The sequence below is a fragment of the Mastacembelus armatus genome, chromosome 3 (assembly GCF_900324485.2).
Source record: "Mastacembelus armatus chromosome 3, fMasArm1.2, whole genome shotgun sequence".
Lineage (NCBI taxonomy): Eukaryota > Metazoa > Chordata > Actinopteri > Synbranchiformes > Mastacembelidae > Mastacembelus > Mastacembelus armatus.
The window spans coordinates 11,117,589-11,136,616 of NC_046635.1; the positions used below are offsets into that span (position 1 = coordinate 11,117,589).

At 40.0% G+C, this 19,028-nt stretch overlaps 1 protein-coding gene across 2 annotated transcripts in view; it reads right to left on the reverse strand.

The window, feature by feature from the left end:
* The window catches only part of zfhx3b (zinc finger homeobox 3b), a 136,364-nt gene that overhangs the window by 20,401 nt on the left and 96,935 nt on the right, over positions 1-19,028 (reverse strand). For both annotated transcript variants that reach the window (XM_026320627.2, XM_026320625.2), the window contains exon 6: positions 6,804-6,911. In XM_026320627.2, the coding sequence (XP_026176412.1) occupies positions 6,804-6,911 (108 nt within the window). The remainder of the gene's footprint in view (positions 1-6,803; positions 6,912-19,028) is intronic.

The following is a 19,028-nucleotide window of genomic DNA, read 5'->3' on the forward strand; positions in this document are numbered from 1 at the left end:
TAGACAAGAACAGACAAGTCCCTGGTGAGATATGAGAATAGCTGGTGACAATTAGACACAGAGTTTAGTTTTACTTTCTGATGCTATATTGATGGGGTTAATTGGGTGAGTAAGAAAATGTGAAAAAAAGTTTCAAGAAATTATTTCCGCTGTTTCTTCTGTAATATATATGTCAGTGTCTGCATTTTCATCACTGTGCTTTGTAGATCTGTAGTGGAACTTTTGAGCTTCCTAAGTGACACTTCTTTAAAAAGACCTCAAACTGCAATGTTTTTCTATATGTTTAAACCTCAGTGGTTAATCAGATTAACAGTAGCCCTCTACAGACACCACTATTGGCTCCTCCTCCACCAGTGACCTTAATGTCTGTCAGAAGTCTGTCTGTTACCCTTCGGCCTGGTCTTTAGACACAGAGGCCCCATCCACAGCAAACCCCTTCTGACAGATACACAGGGTGGACTTTTGTTTGAAAGCACAAAAGGCAGAGCTGAAGTGGAGAAAAAAAATCCTAAGAGTCAATTAGGTGATTATTAATTCATGCCTCTTTTCCGTAAACCTGAGGCTTTTGTGCTGTCGAGTCCCGTAAGTGAATTGGACTTTGGCACCTTGTCTCACCTTCCATAGCTGGACTGTATTATTTACGCAGCAAAGGGGCTGTCAGCACACTGCACCAGCCTCTGGAGCAATCACAGCCTTGTTTTGCTTTCAAAGGGAAAAAGATGGCTGCTGGACAGAGTGACTGACACAGCACAGGCTGAATTAACAGGTCATCTGTTGTATTGCCACTGAAATCTTCCAGGAGTGTAATCGCAGCTGCAATTAACCTGATTTATGTTTGGGGGAGATTATCCATATTTAAAAATGTGAGTCAGAGCACACCACTGTGTAAGGAAGTGGAAGATGGGAGGGGGGTTAATTCCTGGTGCTTTGGAGGGGAATTCCCATCCTTCTGACTGACATGGGGTCCTCATCATTTCCAGAGTCCATGTCCCATTATTATAGCAGTTCCTGTTTTTCCATGACAGGGTTAGGTCTCTGGTTGTAAAAAAAGAATAACCTATCATCCAGTCTGTCCACGCTAGTAAGGCTTTATTTTTACTTTATCCAGCCACAGACTGCCTTCACCCTAAACTTAAGCACACCCACAATTCTTCTGCATAGTTAAACCAAAGGATCCTCTTTGGTACACTTTCTGAAAAGTCTGTCCTCTGATCCCCAGCTCCCTAAAACCTTTCACCTTCACACTGCTGAGCACTTTTAGCACACCTCTGCTTCTCGCAGTGTAGAAAATCCTCACCTCTATTCCCTTGGCAACTTGGCTATTAATATGGAGATGGTTCAAGTCCCACAGTCCTACAAGTCATTCTCTACTAATGTTATAGTAACAATACCTGAATGTTTTCTTTTCTTTTCCACTTTTTCCCCTTTTCTACCCAGGTTTTTACTCTACAGCCAGTGACAGAACTCAGAGTAATAATGTGTTGAAACCTTGAACTAAAACCTGCTTTTAAAGCTGTATATGAAATAATTTCCTGTTACTCATAAAGTCCAAATCTGCATCTGTAGAATAAAAGGGAAAACTCAGTTGTATAAGAGGGAGTGAAACACTGCCTTGCGGTCTAACGACATGATTGCAAGAAAGACAAAGCCAAGATGAAGAAACTGAGATATTAATTGGCAGACGCATTGTTAATCTCCGGGCCACTGAAGAAAACAGGATGACGTGGCGTTCACCTTTACAGGACGCTCAGAGACACAGCATCGGTGCTTGCCCATGAGACACCCTGTGGTAAAAGTCATAAACACTGAGCTTTCAGGCAGTTGGCTCGCAAACAAGGGCAATTTATGGCCTATTATCTTCAAAGACAAAAGGAATTATAATTTGAAGGATGACAAGCACTCAAAGGACATGATATGAATATGTAAACATTTTCACTGCTGTGTCTTATGATTTCTCATACTACTTAGGATTTAAAAGCAATAACAAATCACAACTGCACTGAATGTCTCCCAGTTTAGAGAAACAATAACATAAACTTGAATAAATTGATTGTAACAAACCAAAAGGAGGTAATTTCAACTTCAACCACAGCTAACATTAAATCTACATATCAGCACTGTTATATGGAGAACAATTCATAACATTTGGTATGTTATTTCCTCAGTGAGCAACACCAGAGGACTAACAGCACAATAAAAAAAAAAATGAGTTCAGTGTAGTGCCACAGTGCCACGTCTAGGGGATGCTAATCATCATGTTCATTATACAGACTAAATGCAGCATCTCCAGTGCCCGACACAACATCACCTTCTCCTACACACAAGCACACCTGACTGTGCACATGTGCATGCTTAACAGCTTCACAGGTTTAGTGTCAACATTTAACTGAAAAAGAAAAATGATATTTTTACTGGTCTGTGTGTAAACTCATTAGAAAGAATAACACAGCACGTTGTCTGAGATGTGTAAACCAACCTGATACATTCTGGTTCAGTCAGTAAATATATTAAATCATCTGTTAGGGAATGTTGAGTTCTAACACATTCATAGTTTGGTACCATCTCATTATAGTTGTTTTACAAGTCTACCATTGCCACAATAATGAAAACAACACATCTGCTGTGTGTTCAGTCTAAAAATGCAAAAAGGTTTAATTATGTTTAAATATAGATTTCAATTATTATGATTTTTTTCTTATCACGCCTGACGTGAGATAACTGAAAGCAATGTTTTGAACATAATTACGCATTAGTATGTATACTACTATACAGTAAGATGCGATTTTTGTACACAGGCAGTGTAAAAATAGTGCGCAGCAGCTAATCAAATGCTGAATTGGAACCTCCACATCACCTTTAATTGGTGCTCCACAAAAACTATGTCAAAATACTCCTACGCACTTGTACCTTAACAACACTAACATTTAAGCTCTTGTCTAACACAAAATCCAGCACAGCAGTGATACTAACAAGAGACTGGCTGCATATAAACATTCAGGTTGGCCATGTGCTGACTGTGACATGACTAAGCGAACATGGCATCTAAAAATTATATCAATTTAAAATAAAAAAATATATTCCTAAAATATATACTCTGTCATATTGCAAAAAAAGAAAAAAACAGACAAACATGAATTTTAGCAATGTATCTGGCTATGCAGATACATTGTTTACAAGTTTATGTTAAGCTACTAAACAATGTGTCCTTTTCTCCTTTATTATTATTTATGTTGTGGTTTTGTTTTTTCTGGAATATGAACTATGGGGATCAGGTTATATATATATATATATATATACATATCCATAGATCTCCATAGTTTTTACAACAGATCTGAGAATGTGAATGACCAAGGATGAAATTTTCACCCTTCTTGCTTCATCTACCACAAAATAAAGTTAAGGAAAGAGCTATGAAAAGAATTATTTATCAGGCTGAATTTCAGAGGTCTACCATCCTCCCAGCCCCAGAATGGAGAGACCATTTCTCTTTCCCCTCTACTTACATAGCCTCCTCAACTTTCAATTCAACCTTTCCCATACATTTATGTTAAATATGTCAAATCACATTGTGTCGAAGTCTGCGGGTGTATTAACAATTCCCCTTCCTTCCTCCCCTTTCTGCTCTCTTCACCTTCCTATCTCTCACACTTGCTTCCCTCCTGCCTCTCTCCTTGCTGCATCCCCATACATTCAGCTGCTGCATAAATACACCACCTGCTTTAATGAAGGTAAGGATCCTGTTCCTATGCAGAAACCCTTCCCTTTTGCCAGTACTGTCTCATATGGTGAAGAAGGTGTGAGCAGAGAGGAAAGAAGCTCATGACTATCCATTTATACATATTTTATACCTTGTCTTAAAAATGACCCTTTGAATTACTAATCATGCAGCATGATTAAACTGCAGCTACCGCCAACATGAACATCATTGTCCAAATATATTTAACTTTCTTTCTTTCCACCTATAATTACTTTTACTGTTAATTTGTGTATTCTTCTCTCAGGTTATATACTTATGATAATATACTGTATAATCAGAAAACATATTACCTGCAGTGTTGAGATCATATCACATTTACATATGTTTGAATGCCTGAACATGTACTATACACATAAATACACACACACACACACACACACACACACACACATATATATATATGTATTATCTTTGAGATAAATAAAAAACAACTGAATAATGAAGGCATCTTTCAAGAGATGACATGTCGAATACATATGCATTTTACAAAGCCTTCTGATGTACCTCTAAATGATTTTAATGAATACTGAGAAGCTGCAGAACAAGAAAGAGAAAATAAGATTGACAGTGGCTTTAAAAAGAAGGAAGCCTTTTTTCTGTGTTCACTAATGCTGTCTGTCTGACAGTGACTGTCCTTTGTAAAGGAACAATGTTGTGCTCTGTTCCAACAGCTACATGACAATGATGAGAAGAAATACTTCAGTAGTTCTAATGATGGACTTTAGAAACAGCTCAGCCTCAGACAGTGGGAGACTGAGCACCTTTCAGATAAATAACAGGTTGGCCAAGACACTCACACAGCATATTCTAACATACACACCATGTGTATAGCTACTGTACAAACATCTTCAGACAACCAGCAGCTCAAACAAGTGTTCCTCTATTTACCAAATGCATCCTAAGGTCTTCCTTACTTTTTTTCCGCCGAGATTGAACTAGCTCTTGAATGGGCATTGTATTCATCAATCGCAAAAAGTTTGAAGTACAAAAAGAGACTCTTCCATTAAACTACAGCTGTCTACCTTTCGCTGACAAAACAGCCTTGAACCCACCACCCCAACACATCCACCCACCTTTTCACTGACATCAAACAGAACCTCAGACCTGGTTCCCTAATGCACATCCTATTTTTAACTAAGTGTTTCTAATAAGCTGCTGGAAAGCTGTAAATTTTTCATATGCAAGCACATATTTCCTTTGTGAAAACATAGAAACACACTTATTTGGTGATTAGCGACTGACAGAGGGGAGGAAAGGAACTGAATATGCTTGTATCAAATTGCATGCCTTTCAAAAAGGAGGAATCCTAATGCGAGGAGTCGTCTTCCTGTGCACCACAGGTATGAGTGAATTATTAATCGGCCAGCTCATTTTAATGCTTTTTAAAGTGCTTTATTTTGATGTGCTAAAACATACTTTTAGCCATATTCAGTCAGGCATGCATATCATTATTTCTTCCATCAAAGAAGAGTGTCGCCCTTTCAAAGAGCACAAACAACTCAGCCTCATTTAAAATAGAAGTTCGAATATCAAAGACATTTTACAAAGGCTGGGCTTCAAACACTGTGATGAATTTTTTTGCTTCACTTTATAAAAAACTTAGGTATGCAAAAGGTCTGAATTGTTTTCCAGCTTTTAACCTGACTAGTGTAAATCAAAACATCCTGCAGTAACACAAGAAGTTAGACAAGTGAGAAGCATCTATCCAGGCCTGTTACTGTTCAGTGTCATCATTATCAAAAATCTCTTCTATTGAATAAGAGATATCTTAACTGCCAGCACTGTTTTTCTAACACAGGCGTAAAAGTAAATTGTGCATAAGAAAAGGAAAATGAAACTATATTTCATTTACATTGACGTTTCAGAAATCTGAATACAATCAGTGAACAGAGCATTACATATAATTAGATGCAGTGATGCACATACACTGTACAGTATGTGGAACAAAATCAATTTTTGGACTCTTGCTTTAAATTTGTGTCTCATTAAGCTTGTTTTTTGATACCATGTTTCATTCATACTAAGGAGATAACGCTGGGGCAGCACAGTTTGAATGTGGTCGCTCTCTGTCTGTGTTATAAGTATGGTGAGCAATATTGAGCAAACACCTTTGTAAAGTATTTTGCTAACCGCTGCTCCAACAAGAGCAGGATTAGTACTATTTAAACTTTTAATATGATCACTAGAATCAGTCTTGCTTAAATTACTTACTTTACTCAAAGTTTAGAATTGCATGACAAAGGCTTTTCATTTCGACCAATGTTGTGCAGTGATTGCCATTATTGGCCCCACAATAACAAAAAGAAAATCCACAATCCACAATACATGCTGCCATGAAATCGGAGATGACACTATATGGGATCTTAACCATTCAAACAAGAAAGCGAAAATGAAAACATTTCTTAAACTTAAAACCTTAATGGTTCCTACATTTCCCAAACTGCTCTTTAGGAAAGCCTGTCCTTGACCAGAAATTGTTTAGGCCTAAAGCTCCCCCCCCCCGCCCGCCCGCCCGCCTTCAGTTCCCCACTGCCCCCCCAAAAGGAGTCACCATCTACACTTGTCAATAAAGAGGACTGCTGATAAAACCATCCAGATCTGATAACAATAAACACAGGTAAGAGTTCCTGTGTGTGTGCAGCATAGTTGAGAGGGGGGCCGTGCTACCACGTGTGTACACACATGGCTCAGCTGGAATTACACATACAAGCCCCTTACTTCACATCACCTACTGAACAAAGACAAAACATGGGTCACATGTCACCTGAACATATTACCTAAATTGACAGTTTATCTTAACTGTATCTGATGGGATTTGATGCCTGGAAACCTGCAGCATGAAAGAGCAGCCTTTGAAAACCAGAAGTGGATTTAGGGAGTTTTGAGAGAAAGTGTTTAATGCTTAAATAGGCTCTCAGTATTTTGGTAAAATATGTTTACTTTAATTACACAAATGGCCTGTTGTTCAGCATCATTCAGGTGCAAGGCCACATATTTCCTGTGAATAGTATCACCTAAATGTGTGTGGTGTAGATATTGGCCTTACCTGTCCCTTTGGTGAGCTCCTTCTCCCCCCCACTTTCTCTGTCTTTGGTTTGGTCCTCCTGGTCTGTGGTGGTCTCACTAGCAGCCTCCACATCCTCGCTCAGCTCTCCTGAAGGGGGAGGGAGGACGGGATATGTAAATCACCACGCCATCAGAATTGGTGGAAGCACTTAAAGGGACGGCAGCGTTTTTTTCTATAGGAGCTTGCAACAATTACATTTGCTGACACACAGTTGCAAGGCTAGCAGACAAAGAGGGCAGAATCTGCTTTCTGCTCTCTGCCCTGTGCTGTGTGATCATCACTGGGAAATTTATTTTGATAGAAATGACAAAATCAGATTTGAATTATATGGGAAGAGGAAGGACAAATATTTGTTATTATTTATTATTATTATTATGATTAGATTAGTATTGTATGATATATTGAAAGATAATTTATTATATTCCTCCATGCAATCAACTCCTTGACACTGATATGGCTTCCTCTGTTTCATGTGGACATAAAACTGCAGAAGAATAGCACATATGTGATCTGGAGTGGGCAGATGGAAAAATAATTATGAGCAGTACCCTTCAAGACAGACAGACAGAGAGAGAGAAAGAGAGACGGGGAGAGATAGAGATAGAGAGATAGAGAGAGAGATCTTTTACTAGACAAACCCTCAATCTCCTTACTGTCCCTTGTTGCAATCTGCTAGGTTACTTACCAATACAAGCCTCATTTCACTTCTTCTACCCTACTATTGAAAAAAAAACATAAATATTTAAAACTTTCAGAGCCACAATTCATTTTATTTTTATGCCAAGTCAAAGGCAGAAATCCCCTGTAACCACCTTAAAAGCCTCAGCTCGATATATCAGGCCATTTAGAAGCATCGAAGTCCAAACAATGGATATCCGATAATGCCATTTGTAAGTAACACACAGAGGAAAAGATAGCAAAAACAGATAATAAAAAGGGCATCAATCTTCTTTATTTCCCTCCAGTGCCCCCTGAACATCCCCTTTGCCTGTTAAGTTTGTTTAAAAGTAGTGGGACTTGCATGCAATAGCATTGATTTGACAACAGTAAACTAGGCCGCAGTCAATATGCCCTATCAGTTATTACACAAGTCAGCTAATTCTCAGCAAATGTACTTAAATGCTCTTTTGAAAATGCTTTCATGCTCAGGTCTACTCTATGAGCTATTGATATATTGACAATGCTACAACAGCTACTGAAATATCCTGTTCAAGTATTCAGCCCTGCAGTCATCACACATCCTGTCTTAGCTCACCACATGACTACCCACAGCCAAAACCACTTTTATGATGTTACATTATTCCCAACACTCGCTGTTTATCTCATCTCCGCTATATGCAGTGGTGATATTGTGTTCTCAAACTCATACACTTTGTCCCTTTCCCGATGACATAATAATCAGAAACATCTATAATGAGAATCATCTAAATATTTCTACTGAGGAAGGTGGAAATGTGCAATTAACTTTATTTAATAATAATAAAATATAAATAAATAAAAAATACTTTTAATAAAATGAATGCTTTATTTTTGTTTGTTGCGAAAGAAAATATCTGTCAGGTTAAATTGTAAAAAAATTCATATTTAGTGTAGTAGATTGTAATGTTTACAAAATATTTTTGCTACTTTAAGGCACATTTGAACTTGCTTCTTTGTTACAGGTTGACTGAAGCTACACTATAGCTACAAAATCATCAGTACAATAATTGCATTATTCTAGACACGACTGCATGCTTATACATATTGAGTTATTGGGGTTTTAAAAAAATCTAACCAATGGAAAACACTTTTGTATTACTGGCAGGACAGGAGCAGTATATTTCCTGGTTGCTGATACAAATGTTGTAGGAAGCAGCTGAGCAGAGTGATAAGTGTATGTATTGTCTTGTTACAATTATTGTTAAAAGCCAATCCTGTGATCAAGGGTCCTGCATTTAAATAAAAATATTTAAAAGGGATGAATGGATCCTTGTAAACGGAAGATTTAAGTGTTCTCTGGATCCCACACACGGACACATTTTGTCTTTAATTTTTAACCATGTTTCTATTATGTTTCAAAGGCAACCCATGAATTCTATCCATCGCAGCTCATCCCATGCTGGTGAGGAGGCTCTCAAATATACCCCGAAAACCAGAGATCTGCTGCCTAGTTCCAAAATCCCATCTAACTCCTGCCTGCATAAATCTCCACAACTGCGTGAGAATTAGGATACTGTACAGCTGCACAGGTGCCCAGATTACAAAATAATCCCCAGGTAAATTTTTTCACCTTTAAAAATGAGCCAAGGTGTCAAATTCTTAGCTGTGTGACATTTGTAGTGAGACTAATTCCCCACCTACACATTAATACACACTTTTGCGCCTAAACATTGCTGTGATAAGCAGCCAGCATTCTAAAGCTATTCAGTTTCCTGTGCCAACCCCAAACTTCCTTAACAAATACAGTACATGCTCACATGTGCAGTGCTATTTTTCTTCCTCCTTGTATTTTCGATACTATTTACATCTTTAACCGACACATATGACAGTCTCATCCATAATTTATTCAAAAATGAACACATTTAATTCCAGGAGCAGTGGTACATCTTTAAGTGCCAAATGGCTTTGCCTGTTTTTTTGTCTCATCTCCATTGGTATTACGGAATGATTAAAAAGCCAGGCCAACCATAATTAATGAAAGGTCATGAGTGGCCTAAGAGTAGGATGCAAATGGAAGAGACACTAAAACTGTAGATGAGGAGAAACACTCAAAGCTATGGCAGCAGGCCATTTCTAACCCAAATCTCAAAGATGTAAAGGACAATAGCCTGAAGGTTGTGTTCTAATTAATTGTCTTCATTAACCATCCTTAATACAATGACATGAAACAGTTCCATTAATCTAATCATGCGGGCTGAATAAGCTCATTGCCAACACAGAGATTACACTCATCTGTTCTGAGCATATAAATATCAGCTTTGCTCTGCCAGTCACTCAGTGGGGACAGTCCATGGGTTCTCTGTTTCAGACACACACAGGCATATACGTACACACACAGGCATATACACACACACAGGCAAACACACACACAGGCAAACACACACACAGGCATACACACATACACACACACACATGCACACACACACACACCATCTAGCTGTCTAGCTGCTTTGCAGTCTTCCCCTCTTGTGTTTTGTGAGTGAGTGCAGAGGCTTCATCAGGCCCATAGGTGTCACTCTATACAAGCTGGGAGAGTACAACTTGCTCACACACATTAATGAGGTGCAGGGGGAAGGGGCTGAGCAGCAACACACAGAAACACACAGGGAAGGGGAAAAGAGAAGAAAAATGTGAAGATGACAAAAGCAGATGCTATGCAAGAGGAGTCCAGTGAAGATGAGACACTGAAAACAGCAAGATTACCTTCAGATGAGAGAGAGCAGCCTTCCTTTCCCCTGAAGAGCAGTGATTACACTAATGCTAATCAGACTGACAAGCACAAACGGCCTAATAAATAATTGATGGTAACCACTGCACTTTCCAGTATTCCTTCCCAGACTGTAGAGAAGAGCAGAAGCAAGTAATAATAGTCACTGTAGATATCTTTCACTAGGTCAGGCTCCTCCTCCTTCCTCAACCTCAGCAGAATATACTCCTAAGATGATAACTGCCTTTCTTAAAGTACAGAATTCCAGTCCTACCTGAGAAAGGCTCCAGTGTTCCTCAAACAGTAGTGACAGTCAGCTCTTTTTATTGCATATACAGAATCTCAGTCAACAGCACTGTCTTGTCTATCTCTCTTGGCTTTCGTAAGTCCTGGAGAACCAGTGAGGGGGCTGAGCTTCTCCCTCTCCCCGGCTCTCGAGTACTGGGAGCGAGGGTTGAGCTCTGCTTCTCTCTGGGCTCTTGTGTGGAACTGTGTGCCTAAGCTCTCATTACTCTCATTATGATTATTGAGGCTGTTGTTATCATTTTAACCAGGTGTCACAGGACGGCACTGTAAATCATAGAGGTGTGCTTCCCCCGCTTTATCCAGGGCCGGACAGCTTCCTTTTCTTTAGCGCTGCACTGTTGGATAAAAAGCAATCTTATTTCACACTTCACAGACTCTATCTTTCTCCCCTACTTCTTCTTTTAAAAATCCCCCTCTTGCTCCCCCCCATCATCCTTTGCACCCCTTCCTTATATCAAAGTTGGCCTGACTCTGGACTAGAGGGTGCAAAATGAAAGTGACAGGAGGGTACCATGGGACAATGAGACACAGGACCCATGCTGAGGGCTTTCATGCATTGTCCGCTCTTCATATCAGCACCTCTGCACCCCATATGCAAGACCCCCCCTTCAAAACACAACACAGGAAAAACACTCACACTCCTTGTAACCCCCCTCTCAACAGATACAAACAACACACACACACACACACGCACACACACACACACACACACACCACACACACACTTACTCACAGAAGCTCCTTCTCTACATCCTCACAACCTACCTCTCATAAAACCACAACAAAGCCAGAGACAAGAGGGGCTTTTGCTTATGTACAACCAATAAACCACAACATGGTATTATCAGTAACCATAATGGCGGCTGCCTTATAAAGCACAGAGCCAAGTTATAATGTAGACATATGTTAATACTGTACAAAAAAGTGAAATGACTTGCAAACCATTCATACTGATATGGATGTTGTATGTAGTCCAGTGGCATTTATTTATATGGACATTAAATATGGGCTACATTAAAGAAATGAAAACATGAATATTTAAAATGACTGAAAACATAGTAACAATACCCATAACTGGAGATTACAGTCAGTATAGTAAAATGTCTGAAAACACACCAAACACTAGAAATGGCACACTCATGCTAAATGAGTGTATCTGTCTCTTTTTCTCCCTCTCTCCCACACACTTTCACATTTTGAAAGGAAAGAAGAGTAAGCTACCTCAGCGCTGCTGCTCAGAGTTACGTGTTAGATTCCTGACCTGTCTATGGGGGGACACGCTGGCCTCTCCCTGCTGGCCCTGCTGTGACCTCAGGATCTAAATGTGAATGAATACTTTGTGTCTCCATGGGGCTGAGGGCAGGGGAGAAGAGGAGGGGTAAGCATCAGAGGAGGAGGAGGTGTAAGAGATGGAGGAGGGGATGGGGTTAGGGCATCTAATAACTAAAAAAACTTTAAACAGCAAGTTAATCACAAACAGCAGTGATAGCTCACACTGCCTTAGAACAATATCGTGGCAACTCCCCCCCCCCCCCCCCCCCCGGTGGTGCCTGCTCATCAAACTAGCCCCATAGGTCTTCTACACAACACTTAATTTGATCCCCCCTTGCCTTTCAAACTCACTGACCATTTTAAAGGACATTTTTAAAGGACGCATTCAGATCACAGTCACACAAAATAGTCACGTTTTTTTAAAAAAAGAAAAATACATTTAAACACAACAAATGTGGCTGTTCTTCTTTTTTGTGCTCATGATAGAAAAATTAGGAAGTGTTATTTAGCACCATGTAATGTATGAAATATTTTCCTCATGTTTCCTTGTGGTACTCATGGGAAATTATACTAATTAGAAATACTTATGATAATGGCATGTTTAGATATATTACAAATAAAGTGGATAAAGTGAGTGCCGCTCTAGTTCTTTTCTCTTTGTGTTTTACTTGAGTGATGAAGGAGAGCAGGATCTAGGTTAATGTGGCTACACAGGGAGTGAGCATTCAGGGACTGTTCACTCTTCTGCCCCAACTGACTGACATGTGCACGCACGCACACACACACACACACACACACACACTATTGTAACTTCCTTGAATGTCCAAGATGATGACTGCTCACTAACACATATTATGTTCACAAAGGAAGATGCAGGCTGTACTTTTCCCTGCTAGGATGGTAGGCTAAAAGCCTGGATAGGGGGCAAAAACATCACTGGGCAGTGCTTTTCCATCTACTCTGCCTGAGGGACATTGTCCTGCACAAAGAGTCACTCTACTACTCTGTCGCCCCCCCCCCCAATGCATTTATGCTTACTGTTTTCCACTGCTGCCGCCTCTTAATTCAACCCCCTTTTATTAATGCATCTTTTTTTTTTCTTTTTCCTCACATTACAATGGTCTTACCTATTTGCGGCTATTCAAAAGGACTAAACAGAACTGGGGTGGATTGACCGAGTGTTGGGGTGGCTAAAGGCGTGTCTGGGGAAAAAAAAAGCATCACCACTGTCATGAAGGGCAATCACATCAACTGAAATATTCACCAGTGGGTTGGAAAATGTGATGGTACAGTTGTGACAGGCGAACAGGCAACTCCCCCCACTCAAGCCCACAGTTCCCTGCCCCTCTCTCCATCAGGGCGGAAGCATAGTGGACACTCTGAATATGTATAACCCGGAAAATGTATTGATTTTTCATTTGGCAAAAAAAAAAAAAGGGGCACAAAAATCACATAACCTGAAACTGTCACAGCTCTTTTGTTCATAGCTCATCTCTCCTGATGTTTGCCTTTTGCCACAAACTCTTTTTAATTACCAGGTACAGCAAGCTTCAGAGCCTTTCTCCACAGAGACAGAGCCACATAGAGCCTGCTGGGCTTAACAAGACAGCCCACATCTATTATATATGACATACACCCAGCAGCTTTTGTTTCATATCTGACTAATAAGTGCACTGAATATGACTATACCCACAGATTGTTTTGTTATTTTACACAAGCTAGAGAGCAAAAAAGCTTTCTTCAAGAAAACCTTGAAAATTAAAAATATAGTATGATGCATTAAAAATAGCACTTTCAGATTTAAAGCTAATGCTGGACAGTGCTGGCGTTTATTTGATGTGCTTTTCTGAAGTGGTTCTGCTTAACATGAAATTCTATTATTGATCTGAAGTTCTGCCAGGTGTTTGCATGTTTGTCTGAGTGTGCACACTTGTGTATGTGTGTGTGTCCATTAACAGGTACTTATCTGTTTATCTCTCCTTTTAGGTACTGCGGACCAGTACAGTGGACTGTCTGAAAAAGATCTCTGCCTGTCGATTTATTGAATGCACCATTTGCATATCTTTGTAGTGCATCCATCTGCCTGTGGACTGTTCTGTGGAGGTATTAGCTCAGAAAATCAATGTTGCCATGGTTGGGTGTATGTAGTGCCTACCTCGGCGCGTGTTAGGAGCCCAGTTCACAGCTCCCACATGGGTCCTATTTACATGAGTCCTGCCAGCAGAGACTTTCCTGTCAGTCCTTCAATATCTGTAAACTTAAAGTACACAAACACATTTCTCAGCATGCCCCTCCAGAGTGGGCTGGTTTGCCATTCTCTTCACTGGTCATCCTGCCTCTCTGGCTTCATCCACAGCCCTGGGCCTGACTGGCTGTTTGTTTATGAAAGCGTACAGTGAGATAAAACAGAATCTGACAAGGTTATGTATACCAATTTTGCTAATCAATTTTAGTTAAAATATAAAATATAGGGGATCATTGATGTGTGTTTGCTCTCAAAAGTTTAACGGCCCACTAAGCTCTGATGTTTTGGAATAGTACAGAGGAAAAGTGAAGGATAGTGGGCTGGTGTTTTATCACATGAATGTATTTACTACACTTAGTTTATTTATTATCATACAGCTGTACAGATGTACATGGCCACAGTGTACGTGGGGACCTTAATATGGATGAATATTTTTCTAGGAGACATGGCAGTAAATACACTGGGCAACTTTTCTTCTAACAACTACCCTGGCTGGTTGCTCATAGCTAATTGTTAAAGAAATCCAATGATTACACTGCACAAGCACTTTAAAACATCCGCAAGAGCGTTACCACTTATTGAAAAAAAAAAAAAAAAAACAAAACTCTTGCCACCTCTATCCATTCTGTTTCTAATACAAATCAAACAGGGAGCTTTCGTTCACCATTTGTCTTTCTTTCTGTTCCTCTTTGCATAGCCCATCCATTACTTTCACATGAAATATGAAAAGGCAATATCCTCTCTGTGTTTGTACTGAAGCGTAATGCGATTGTGTTGTCATTTATAGGAAATAATCGCAAACCTCTCTTTCATTTTCCAGTTCAAATAAGCATGAAAAATTAGCCTTCAATGTCAGGAAGGACAACAAAGGGATGCACACAGACTATTGCTTCACCACCGCGCTTGACATTTCTCCTTAATAGGAAAATGGGTGGTTGTTTCTATCTTTCTTTTTCAATCTTTTTCTTTTTCTAACCCCATCTTTTTCCTAATTAAAAGTTCTGCACTCAGATCTTTGTAAATCTTTCTTGTGTCTTTGTTCATGAGGATTGTAGATGTTTGTATGTTAGGAAAGTTGGACGGTTAGAAAACTCTGGTCCAATGCACCCTGCACCCTGCTCATTAGCACCCCTACCCCTCTCAGCTAATGGCTACTGTTGGAGGAAGATGTCGCCAGACAACCACTACGAGGCCTAGGTCGCCGTGACGACTGTCCAGCCTGATAGATAAATAATTCAAGAGCTATCAGACTCCCTGGCATCAGAGCGGTCCCAAAAACACACACTTAGGACACAGATTGTAAAGACCTTCCTAACTGATCAGCATTTAGCCCTTACAAATGATGTACAACTAGATGTCTGTACAAGACCCCACACAATTAGCCTTAGCAGTAGTCAGAGGATCCTTTTAATTTAGAGAAATCTTTATTTTCAGTGTGAGCAGCAAAGTAATGGTAATTGCTTTCTGTATTACTGCCATTAAAGGCTTAATAGGTAGGTTGTTTTCCACTGTAATTATGTACAAAATAATCAACCAACTTTGCAGTGCAATTATTGGAAATGCATTTAACCAAGTTTATTTTTTGCTCCGAACACTAGGTATAAAAAAGGAGAACAAAACTGAATATCAATTCTGCAAGGTATATTTTACGTATGTTTAAAAAATCCTTAGTATTAATAGTTTTGGTGCAAAAGCAGTAGGATAGGTCAGTTTAACAGTTAGTTTATAAACCTTTGATTTATTTGTGTGTTAATATCAGGAAATATAATAAAATATTTGAACACTTGTCTTCTTTTCCCTCAGCATTCTCAATGAACAGTTAAATGACAACAACATCTGAACTAGATATTTCTTCAAATGCTGTGTCATTACTCATGTAGGCTTCCTAACATAATGTTTTATCCTTATTTGCATAGTTTAAAAACTGGAGTTGATCTGGCAGTATGGCTTGTGATGCATATAATGAAATTTCCTCTCAAAAGACTAATGAAAAAGACTCATCTTGTGCAATTAGCTGTTCCTTTATTCACTTCTTAATATATTAATTTATTATCACATAATTCTGGCGGCATTATTTATTAGATTATGCACACACCTTACAGCGTTAATTACAAATAGACTCAGAGCCAGATGATGGGATGCAATGCACCAACTCAACCAACGTTTAAACTAGTTATCCCTCTAATCTCAGTGGTATATCAGCCTCTATTAATCTGAGCAAAATCAGTATGCCAAATTGCTTTAGGCTTTCAATTTTACCTGAGATTCAAAAATGCCACTTGACAATGCAGGCCCACACAATTCACCCTGCACGAGGGCTTCTTTTTTTTTTTTTTTTGCTGTTAAGAACATTCAAATGACTCGCTGTACTGCTTGTGTGCTTGTGCATTATACCATTACACATGCTGTATATGTTAGAGAAAACCTGGCTTTGTCCAAATCTTCATGAACATGTCATAATACTGTGAAAGTGGGCTGAAAGCTCCTAGAGGGGTGGAACTGTGCTGCCCGCTGTGCTGCTCTCCAGAGAAAGAGACTTGGAGTGATTACAGTCAAACACTGCTACTCAGTTATCTTTGGCTCAGCCACAGGAGAGGGAGAGGACGAGACAGGAAAGGAAAAAAAAAAAAAAATGGAACTCATGATGTGGCTTAAACTTGGGCCAGCTATTCTAAAATGACCAAAATGAATAGCATGTCTGATACTGTTCTTGTAACATTTACCCAATCCTAAAAAAAACAAAAAAAAAACAAAAAAAAAGAAAACACCCAAGCAGCAATCGCTGAGACAAAAACATGTTTAGAATTAGCACCAAGACTGTCTGATGTCCACTGGATTCAAGACACCCATTTACCACCAAGTACATTCTTTCCAAACACAGTCAAGAACAGCTGTGTAGGGGAAGAGATATTATTAAAGACGCATTTCAGATGCCCTTGAAGTGGAGGCCAATTAAATGGCTTTGCAGCATCCATTTTGTACCAAATGAACAGGTATGAGCAGCAGGGGGAGGGGAAAGAGTGGATGGTAGCAGTGTGGAAGAGGGGAGAACAGAGGGCACTGGCAGGTAGGTGTGGTACTTGATTGGGCCATAAGAAGACTCCTCTAAATAGATTTTCAATTTATGCACATTTGTGGAACATAATGATGACACAACATTGCATAATTTAAGGTAACTTTTAATGGTCTATGGCTCACAGCTGCAGCATTTTTTAAAATGTTAGGTTTTCCGACCCTCCTCCTCCTCCTCCTCAATGTAATGCTGACTGTGCATGGAAATAAAGGCATGGAAATGAGCAGGTCAATCAGAGTTCTGGAGTCCATTGCCTCTCTGAGGCATGGATAGGGATTAACAACGCCTGCCTGTTACTGTTGCTGTTGTTTTTATAATGGGTGTGTTATTGTCTTCGCTGTATAAGACTCTTCTCACTCATTAGCCAGAGGTTGGAGAGTTAGGGGGTGATAGCCCAGTAAGGTACAAAATTAATTATTCATCTCAGTGGCTGATGTTTGGGTGCTGCTATGGGGCCTAAAGCAGGGACTCTAACTAGCAGAGGTCCGCCTCTGGAGGACGGCTGGAATAAACAATTGAAAAAATGTTATGCCGTGGGTGTCAGTTACTAGGAGAAAGCAAACACTAATCACCAAACTAATCATTAAAACAAGCTGCCTACAATAATATGGCTCTCTGTGGATTCATTGTTCTTCCCCTGTGTACTGATCCAACATCCTAAAGCTCCATCATGTCCTACAGTCTAGATCCTGCTTCTGGCTCATGAATGGGCCCACACAGAGCCCCCTCCTCTTATTCAGCCATGGCTTCTGTTGGCCCCAGCCAGGACCAGTGGCCTCCTGAGAAGGCTGTGATAAGAATTCATTTCTTCCTATTATGTGCTCTTGTCCACTGCCTCAGTTCATCAGTTCAGTGCAACCAAGTCAATGAAAGGGCCTGTAATGAAGCAATCACATGCAGCCTGGTTCTCGGGGCCCGGCACTCCATTCTCGGCTCCCAGACCCTAGCTCCCACCACAGAGTGTGGGTTGTGGTGGGGGTGGTGGCAAGGGGAGAATGGACACAGACTGCACAGAGGCATTAATTCAAGACCTTGCCTTTCATAGACTGGAGGATAAGCTGTTCTTACATGTGTTTCACACCAGGTCTGCTGTCTCTTGTGGGTTCAAGGAATCATCCAGTTTTAGAGAGCCCCATTAGTTGAACCAGAGTTCAATATTGCCACTAAACTAGCCACAAACTAACATTTTCACTTCATCGTCTCCACTGCCATCCCTTTTCTCTCCCTCCTCGACCTTTTAACATCTCTTCAACATGTGGAAACTATTACGGAGAGTTTGGGAGAGGAATGTATGTGTTGAATCTTAATCAGTACCTTAAAGTAGTGGATTCTGGGTCTCCTTTGTCTTGTAATGCTGTGAAAGTTTCATTTCAAATTAAAAAGGGCCTTTTTGATCTACTAATATTGTTTTCTTTCCCTTTAGGGCCTGAAAATGGTTGGCATTATCTTTGATCAGCCTCCCTTCCTTATCCTCAGTCATACACACATAGATACAGTACAAACACACATGGTTGTAGTGGAACGAGTAGTGAATTTTTTTTTTTTTTAGGGTGGTCAGGCTTCAATGCTAGGGAATCAAGGCCTAAAAACACAGATAACAGATACAAAAAAGGCTATAAATGTTGTTAAAGAGTAACAGTGATACTTTGAAATCACTAACACATTTAATTCAGAGATAAACTTGCATTCTGTGTCACTTAAAAGGTACAGGGTTGCCCAAATCTCACACTTCCCCCTCATCTGTACCTCCTCTTCTACCCACCACAGATCACCTGCTGCCAGCTTTGGCAGAAAGACCCTGCAGCTGGATTCCACCTGACACAAGCTCCTTAACAAGCAGCAGTCATTAACCTCAGGAGCAGGCAGCTGCCATGTGATGTAGTGCACTCGGCCTGCTGCAGA